Source organism: Melanotaenia boesemani, chromosome 10, assembly GCF_017639745.1.
Source record: "Melanotaenia boesemani isolate fMelBoe1 chromosome 10, fMelBoe1.pri, whole genome shotgun sequence".
In the NCBI taxonomy this organism is placed as follows: Eukaryota; Metazoa; Chordata; class Actinopteri; order Atheriniformes; family Melanotaeniidae; genus Melanotaenia; species Melanotaenia boesemani.
The window spans coordinates 12,808,081-12,817,896 of NC_055691.1; the positions used below are offsets into that span (position 1 = coordinate 12,808,081).

The window sequence follows — 9,816 nt, forward strand, 5'->3', positions numbered from 1 at the left end:
GTATGAATCCAGTTTGTGAGAACCTGAGCTGGTCCAGTTCTTAGGAAGTCGTGACGTGAGGAACATTTAATCTGCAGAACCAAACAGCAGATCTGCAGTGAAACCGGTAAAAACCGCTGATTAATCCAGCTTCAAAGGTAAAAATCTGCACACTGAAGTAGACACAATTTTTATAATTACCAAAGAAAAACTGGAACTTTATTTAAATTACAGATTCACAAAGGATTTATTTTTAACTGATGGACAAAGAACAACAGCAATAACATCAGTGTGTTAATAATTCCTCTTCAGGAACATTTCTTCTCATTATTTTAAATTCACTTTCTAAAGATTTAATTGTTCTTAGAAAAACCTGAACATGCTATTAAAGTGAAAGAATAGCAGGAAATGTTCCATCTTTAGGTGTGAAGCAGTTTTCTGTTTGACCAGCAGGGGGCACTAAACTCAAACAGGTTTCAACAGAAAATTCAGTACTTTATTAATTCCAGTAGGAAACGGCAGTGGAGAGCATATACATATACACACCTCAAGATCTTCTACACACACACATATACATTTTATGTATATATATATATATATATATATATATATATATATATATAATTATTTGGAGAGTAAATTAAAGTAATTATTTAAATTCAGTTTAAATTTAAAGATGAACATAAAAAATTCAAACAAATGTGAAAATAAAGGAGAAAAGATTAAAAGTGATGTTGGGGAGAACGTCTGAGCTGTGCTTCTCTGAGCTGTGCTTCGGGTTGAATTATAAAAAATGGACAGAAAAGACTGGAGATTGGTTATTGTCATGTTCCATAATAACCTGCATCAGTGCGCTCGGTGTCGACTTCGCTTTGCACATTAACGTGTCGGAGCAGCATTAGAGTTCAGTAGTTACAGGAAAAATATGATGCAATAATAGAACTATTTTAAAAATAGAGTAGAATGATAAGAATAAAATAAAGTCAATCTAACTCTATAGCTGTGTGCAAGATCTGCTACAGGGGCGTGTCTAGGAGTTGCTAATGGGGGGGTCCAGGCTAAACTAAGAAGAGGGTTTCATGTAAATGAGGCGTGACACCTTTAAAAAGAAAAATTTTAGAAAGAAATTAATTTCCCCTGAAGTGGTGGAGTCATGTAAACACTGATGCTGACATGCGTAAACTGTGTTTTTCCATCAACATCAACCGTTTTATTTACGGGGGAAGACTTGACGAAGACGGGAACGACAGCCCTGCCAGAGGTTTCATCAGAGTTCATTCAGCATGGCAGAAAAATTAACTTCCCACCTGCTGGGTTCATCGTGTTTTCCGCTTTATGAGGATCAGTCCATCACATGTCATAGCTCCTCATCAGATCACCGTGTTCTCCATCATTAAACATCATGAACTCACATCAAACTTCACGTCTGCAGATTTATTTTCATCCTCGTGGTGAAAAGACATTTCTGTCCTCTGCTGTGTTTCATGTTCTGACAACAGAAGGACATGTTGTCTGACTTCATTGTGCTGCGTTCACCTGCAGTTGGACATCTGAGGTTTAGTAAAGATCAGTTTACACTATAACTCAGCTGTCAGGGCCAGTGGCCCCCCAGGCTGCCCCTTCGGCTCCACCCTGGACTGCTGTATGCTGGAAATGAACCACATGACCAGAAGGACACATCCTGACCTGCAGGTGCAGGATGAGCACATGTCCAGAACCCACCTACCAAGAACCCAGAAGTCAGAAACAGATCTCCCAGTTCCACGTTTCCCATCAGAGCGCGTCACACTGCAGGAAGCAGAGCCTTCATTTTCAGACCCCTCCCTGAGGACCCGGCTCCCAGTTCTTTCAGATTAGTCTGAAAATGTTCTTTGTTTTAATTTATTTTTCATATGAATCTTGGGGGGTTAGCCATCTAATTAATGCTACCATGAGCTCAGACAGCAGCAGGATGTCCCAGGTCTCTCTCTCAGCAGAAATAGCTGACATGGCGCCAGTAGATGCTTATTTTCTCCTGCTTTAAGCAACAATTGTATTAAAGCTCAATGATCAGGTGTCAGCACCCCTCTCTGGGTCTTAAAGCCTTTAAAAATGTCTGATATGCCTTATTTTTAACCATTTATTTCTCAAACTTGTCTTCCTCCCAGGAATCTGCATTCATATTGGTTGTCCAGCTCCCTGAGCTGACAGGACATGCAGCAGCTGCAGATTCCAAAATGTCCTACAGAACCACCGAAAGAATTTCCTGTGAAGAGGTCCGACCCGCCTCCTGCTCGCTGCGGTCTGCACACGTCTCCAGCCCTCATGTTAGTTTACTTTCATTTGCTAATGAATCACCGTCTGCTGAGACAGAAACGGAGCAAACTTCTGAGTTTATTCAGGGAAAAAACCCCAATGTAAGCAGGAGCCAGCTGTGTGCACTTGTAAAGTTGTTATAATCCTCCTCTGACCTATAAACAGGAAAATACATAACATAAAGCATCATGCTCACATCTACAAATAATACACTGCCTGTTATCCTTGTAAGGTCATACAGTCCCCAAGTTTGTGCCAGAATGAAAGAAGTTCTGCATCAGGACCAGTGATGCCTTCAAATGCTCATGTTACCACCAGAATATTCTGTATTTTCCTGTCAGTGAGTTCAAGCTTTTAGTTGTTTTGCTTCATTTATCTGAATCTTGCAGGTTTTAAACTTTTACAGGTGAGCGTTAGATTAGTGCACATTTCTACCCTCTAAGATCAAGCCTCAGTGATTCTGCTGATTATTGATCCATGACTATCGCTCATCCATCATCCGTCCTCACATCTTCTCCGAATGAAGGTTTTCTGCACAAAAAAACTCTATCAGTGTCCGTTTCTGCTGGACAGGAGGCAAGAAAATGCCCGACACGAGTTAAGCGCAACTGTTGAAGTTATTTTCCCTTTTATACACTTTGTTTTGATTGAGTGAAGCCACAGCAACTCCCCGAAATGTTTGCTTGTTCTCTCTGTGCGAGCAACTCGCAGCGGCAGGGTGGACGTGATATTTCAAACAGCACATCAGTGCGTTTATGTATTGGCTGCCCGGAAATTTTTCCAAATAAACACAGCTTGATTCGACCTGGGTGGGCAGACTTATCAAGCGACTAATTCTGTAAACAGATGAGGGAATAAGACGCCACCTCATTGGTTGCTGGGCGGAGGAGGGGAGCGCGAGGGAGCTTCGGCGCAATGAAATTTTAATTAATGTGGGTGGGCTGAGAACACCGCCGACTGTTTATGATGGACAATTTATTTCCCAGCGCAAAGTCAACATAACGCAGCAAACCTACAACAATTATTAACATTTTTCTGGGGTCCTCATGAGGCCGGGGGCTCAGTCAGAGGAGGAGAGGCGCTCCGGGAGCAGGACCAGCTTTCCGCGCGACGCACCGCAGCCTTCCCCGTGTCATGACTCTATACCACGGCCGGCTGCCGCCGCTCGGAGTCTCATCCCAGGCTCTGAGCCTCTCCGGACCTCCCTTAATCTACTTGTACGGGGGGGACAGCGGAGGGGTCGTGCCCGGCGCGCTGAGCTTCGTACCGGGCCGCCAGGAGCCCCCCCAGAAGCCGCCCTACAGTTACATCGCGCTCATCGCCATGGCCATCAAGAGCGCGCCGGGGCAGCACGCCACGCTCAGCGGCATCTACCAGTTCATAATGGACCGGTTCCCGTTTTACCACGACAACAAGCAGGGCTGGCAGAACTCGATCCGGCACAACCTTTCCCTGAATGACTGCTTCATCAAGGTGCCAAGAGAGAAGGGCCGACCGGGCAAAGGCAGCTACTGGACGCTGGACACCAAGTGTCTGGATATGTTTGAAAACGGAAACTACCGCCGGAGAAAGAGGAAGGCCAAGAGCCAGCACGAGCTTCTGGACAGTAAAGCCACTGGACACAAGCGGATCAAGGGCCCGGGGCCATCTGGGGACCCTCAGAATTCCCTGAGACACCCGACTGACTCAGGAACAACCCAGGTTCCAACCAGAGAAGACGCAGATGTGAAGGACGCGCAACCAGACACCAAACCGGTTCTTGTTGACTCTAACCACGCGGAACAGCAGCAGAACCCCCCCGGAAAGAGAATCAAAGCGTCTCCCAGCCGCGACCCCCGCGTGAATGCTCTGTGGAGGCAGGACATCCATCAACCTGAGCCTCATTCTGCTCCGCTTTGGCTGGATGGCGCACTCCTCCACCAGGAGTCGGAGGAGAGAAGGTCGGCGTTCACTGGAAGAGAGAGGGGTCCCCTCTGCGCGGTGAGCGGCGCTGGAAACACCAACCTGGCCGCTCTGAGACCGGAAGCGCCGAAAGGAACCGTCCCGAGGACGGTCAGACCCAAAGGCTTCACCATCGAGAGCATCCTGTCGAGAAGCGAAGAAGAAACGCGCCACAGCCTCCAGGACGAGTCCGCGGCGAGTCCGGCTCTCAGCTCCGCGCTGCTGCTCAGTGCTCGGCAGCATCAGATCTACCAGATGGGATTCCCCTTCTGCTCCTATCTGTCGCTCACCTGTCCCGACAAGGTGCTGCATTTCTAATGCTTTTAACCGTGGAGACTGTGGATTTTACGCGCAGATGCGTAAAAATATCCGTTTATAGCTTGATGTGACGAATTACTGCGAAACGCCGCATCATCACCTGTTACCATCATCATCAGGTGATAGGTGGCGTTCAGGTTCATCTTCACGCATGCGTATATGTCTTTTCCATTGAAATTTGCTCAGCAAAATGTGCTTCAAACATGTTTCCACTGATGTGTGAATGTTGAAGAAACTGGCTTGTATCAGACTTTTGGCTCTTTAAAGTAATATTTTTGTAATTTAATGAAAAAAGCTGAGTTTTCTGACCAGGCATGAAGTTGCTGAACAGTGTGAGGAGTTAGTTTTATACTCAACCATGTAACCAAAACACATGCTATGGTCCACCCCGCTTTGGTTCACTTCATTTTGTTGCTACATAAAATTTAGTTTGTCTAAAAACGTGTTGGTGTGATTTATTACAAGAGAAATGTAATCTGGATGCTGTTGTGTTACTTTTCAAAGAAAAAGGTTCCTATGTTGAGGCATGAGAGGATTAATGGAGAAGATTCTTCATGAAAGCCACCAGAAGCCAGATGCTCTTCCAGCTGTGGGGCAGAAGTTTAAATAAAGATGAATATTCCGCCAACAGGACTCCAGAAATACCCCAGAAGGAAATCTTTCACTCAGGTTTGCTCTGAGTGAAGGCTGCAGATGTGGGAAGGAAGCATGTTCTTATGAAGGAAGATTTTATAAAATAACTCCAACAAATGACTCTAAAACACAACAATAAATAAAATAAAGTAGAGAGATAGAGGTTACATCACTGTATGTGTGGATGAGAATCAGACATTTCCGTAAACAGACAAACTGCACATGCATCACACACGAAGAAGAAACCCACAACAGCAGCTATATGACTGCAAAGAGGAGGCCACCTGAACAAAGTCAGGACTTCCTCCTGAGCCATAACAGTGGAGATCATGAATAAACAAAATACCTTTTTCACCATCAGAAGCTGTTTGTCTGCTAACAAATAGCCATCACCTAGACCTAGGTAAACTAAAGGTAAACGCAGGTAAACGCAGGTAAATGAAAATTATAGAAAATAAATGTAAACAAGCTTTGCCGTTTAGCTTCAGCATTCTTCTGCTTTCCTCCTGTTCAGCACGAGCTGGACGGAAACGCTGATTATCTGATCTCTGACATCATGATTTAAGGAGCAACAGCAGAGGGAGGAGGAGATGAGGAAGAGGAGAGAGAGGAAGAGGAGGCAGTGGCGCAGAGCGACTAGAGCAAGTTTTGCGCAACAGTAAAATAAAATAAAATAAAAATAGAAAGTGCACTGAAAAAGTCCTTGGACTTTACTTAATTTTAATGTGAACATTGGTCCCACAAGCGGTGAACTGGTACGACTTCCTTGTCTAAAGAGACAAATTCTTGTTTAACATACTTATTCATGTTAAAATGTTTAGAAATTGTTAGTTTAACACAATATTTACAGCTGTTGCTCACATGGATTTCTCAGTTATCTAAAACTGATAACGTAAACTAAGTTGTTTTCCTAAGTTCATCCTGATACATGTTCTCTTTAGGGATATTTTAAGGAGGGGTTGTTTTTTAAGTATGTCTGCAGGATGTTTTATGTCCTTATCTGCTGCAGTTTTACTGCTTAATATGCACGTCAACCCCCAAACATTCCTGAAACACTGTAACATTAAGCCTCTAAAAATACAGTTAATTCAACAGCAGGACAGGTACAAGTACAAGACTAGATTTCCAATCCAAGAAAGTCTACAATGTTAATACCAACACAGCAGTGCAGTGATACTGTTTGTAAAACCTCTTATAGACGAGCAAATCTGGTATATAAAGTTACATAAGTTTATTTACATAAAACTGGAAAATGAAGATTTAATCAAAACGTTGTGATTCAGAACTGACCTGCTTTACCCAGCCCTGTGTGACATGCTCAACGTGACATTTTCAAAGCAGCTCTATTAGAAATATTACAGAGTACTTTTACACGAAAGCAGTCTCTAAAGCAGGTTAACAGCACTGATAAACCAAAATAAAACAAAAAGGCTACTAAATTAATCCTGCATATTTCACTAAACAAAAATGTTTCCTGAAAAAGTTCAGAATGAAAAAAATCCACAGAAAGTTTTTTCCACCAGAGGAACCTGCAAAAATAAAGTGGAGTTTCACTTGTCTGAAGTGCTTCTGCCTGAATCATGAAGAAATAAAATGTTCAGATAAGGAACAGCGAATTCACTGTTCACCACAAAGCTTCTGACAACGATACAAATATGAAACAGTGAAACAGGTTTTCCATATCATAGCAGATGTCAGTCTTATTCAGGGATACTGGAGTTTCTAAGTCGCTGGCAGTGCTGCTCGGACTCGCTCTTTCTAGAAGCCTGGGTCTTAAAGCAAGTGCTTTGTTGGAAAGTTTGCCTCCATCCAGGTCCATGAAAATGTTCTGGTTTCCATCAAAGCTGTAGCGGAGATCAGCAGGATGGCTTAGGTTCGGGGCTTTGATCAGTCCAAACAGCACAGCTAACGCTACATTATCAGGATCCTGTACAACCCTGATCCCCTCAAGGACCATGTCTTCTGGTTCCTCATGAAAAATGTTCTTTCACAGCATAAATACCAACAGTAGCGTCCTCACTGGCCACGTCCATGCTTTCCATCCATGCCCTGTAGAAGAGACGAAACGTGGATGAGACCTAATGACGTGGTGGGTGATGTGCAGGGATGTATTTAACATTGCTTGTACTGAGAAATCCCAGCACATTTGAAATGATTCCATTTGTAGCAAAAACCAAAAAAACATTTTAATAAGAAAATGGTGGAAAATGAGAAAGAGCCCCCTGTACAGACCACATATTCTGGCACAAGGCTTTCAGCATCTTGGCCCAGATAGATGCAGACCCTTTAATGATGCCCCCATCCAGCATCTACCTCATCGCACTGAAAGGAAATCACTGGTTTTCAAGTAGAATCACATCACAAAGAAATAAACTTAACCTTCATAATTCATGGATATCAGGGAGATCCACAACTCCACTTAGAAGACCAAGGGAATTTATTTTGCTCTTATACACAGAGTCAACAGAAGTCATTCTGGGGACCTTTTCTTCCTCTAAAATGTCCTGTCCAGAATCAGAGCAACAGACTGGTTTCTGGCTGCTGTGACAACTTTGCTTTGCCAAGAAGAGCTTTATGAATACAGGGCTCCTCCTGATAATCTGAGTTTTATTTTATTCTGTTTTATTCTTTGGAATACTTGTTCATTACTTCATTTTACATAATGGATGTGACAGGAGGAAGAGAGAGAGAACAAAGACGAGTGGGCAGAATAAAGAGTGAGCAGAAATGAGAAGAGTGTAGAGAAAAGAAAGAAGAAAAAGATCCACCTGTTACACTTGTACAGAGACATAACAGAGAACATCCTACAGCCATGCAGGCAAACAAAGCTGACGACCAGGTGCCCCAATTATAGACAAGCAGAGAAACTCCTGAATCCTGGGACAGGAAGCAGGACAGGAAGTGGGACAGGAGCAGGACAGGAAGGGGGACTGAAGCGGGACAGAAGGTGGGACAGGAACCTCGACTGAAGCGGGACAGAAAGCGGGACAGGAAGTGGGACAGGAAGCGGGACAGAAGCAGGACATGAAGCGGGACTGAAGCGGGACAGGAAGTGGGACTGAAGCAGCACAGGAAGCAGGACTGAAGCGGGACAGGAAGCCGGAATGAAGCGGGACAGAAGCAGGACTGAAGCAGGACAGAAAGCGGGACAGGAAACGGGACAGGAAGCATGACAGGAAATGGGACAGGAAGCAGGACAGAAGCAGGACAGGAAGTGGGACTGAAGCTCGACTGAAGCGGGACAGAAAGCGGGACAGGAAGTGGGACAGGAAGGGGACAGAAGCAGGACATGAAGCGGGACTGAAGCGGGACAGGAAGTGGGACTGAAGCAGCACAGGAAGCAGGACCGAAGCGGGACAGGAAGCCGGAATGAAGCGGGACAGGAGGCGGATTGGAAGCGGGACAGAAGCAGGACAGAAGCGAGACAGGAAGCGAGACAGGAAGCGGGACTGAAGCTGGACAGGAAGCGGGACAGAAGCAGGACAGGAAGTGGGACTGAAGCGGGACAGGAAGCGGGGCAGGAAGCGGGACAGGAAGCGGGATGGTAGTTAGTCACCTATTTTCTGCACTGTCCTGAAAACAAATAAGTACACAATTTAAATTGAATAGAACAATCTAAGAATTAGATGAAGTTTATATAAAACACACAAAAATCTTAACTTGTCAAAACATATGATAAAAAACACAAATAACACAATCCCTGACTTCACACAGAGCAGACCTCCTTTCCATGAAATCTCCCTCCATGGTGCATCTCCAGAAACTTCATGTTTTCTGTGAACGAATGTGCTTTCCATCTCGACTTTCACAACCTCTCTGTTGTTTGTCTTCTTTACCATCAAGAGAAGAGCTTTGTGCAGCTGTGTGGCCTCCAGACTCAGTTTCTGTTGATGGATGTGCAGGACAAAACTTCTCTTCTGCTCTCTCGGCCTTTTTAAAGGCTGCACTGTCATTTCCTGCAGGTTTGTTTTCACTTCTGGGCAGCCCAGCTTTCTCAGGTGTTTGATAGTTTATACTTCAAACTAATTTTTCTTCCCCGTATCCAGTGCAAGACCCCTTGCAGGGATGTTTTTTGATAAGACCATTTCTTATCTCTCACATAGACTTTATTCTGTACAATTTCCTGCAGCAAAGAATCAAGGATGGTTGACTTCAACTTGTGAACTAGAATAAGTGTGTACCATTTTTAATGAAAGCCACATTTGCCTGCTGAAGCTTGATTTCAGTATCATAGGAGAACTTTGGTACATATAAACATCTGGCCGAGAGGATGGAGAGCCTGAAGATTCACTGGATGACAGAACATCTGTATCCACAGTTCCACTTCACAGTGATGAAGAGTCAGAGGAAGAAGGCTAAGAACATGGCGGCTTTGGCCTCTACTGAAAACAGCAGGTATCTCTTCATGCTGTATGGAGGTGGGCCTTGACATCAATGACTAGGAGTATCTGTCTTCAACTTCTGAAACAGGAAAGATTCAGGAACTAATTTCTGAACAAGTGATCCATGAACTGAAGTCTGAAAAAGCCCTCAAGTCCACACTGTGTCATCCGTAGACGCAGGGAGTCCATGTGGGAGAGTCACCCTCTGAGTTTCCATCAGTCAACATGATCTTGAGTATCACAGGGATCCCCATCTTCAGAGGTTTCC

General features: G+C 44.4%; 1 protein-coding gene across 1 annotated transcript; it reads left to right on the forward strand.

Moving 5' to 3' along the window:
- The first annotated feature begins 3,260 nt into the window (after positions 1-3,260).
- foxl1 (forkhead box L1) lies at positions 3,261-4,902 on the forward strand. The gene has a single exon (XM_041996117.1). It carries the CDS (start codon positions 3,409-3,411, stop codon positions 4,531-4,533), a length of 1,125 nt encoding a protein of 374 aa, XP_041852051.1. The 5' UTR covers positions 3,261-3,408; the 3' UTR covers positions 4,534-4,902.
- Positions 4,903-9,816: the final 4,914 nt, after the last annotated feature.

Excerpts from the sequence above, each read along its gene's own strand:
- foxl1 (XM_041996117.1), top strand. The coding sequence starts at position 3,409 with ATGACTCTATACCACGGCCGGCTGCCGCCGCTCGGAGTCTCATCCCAG.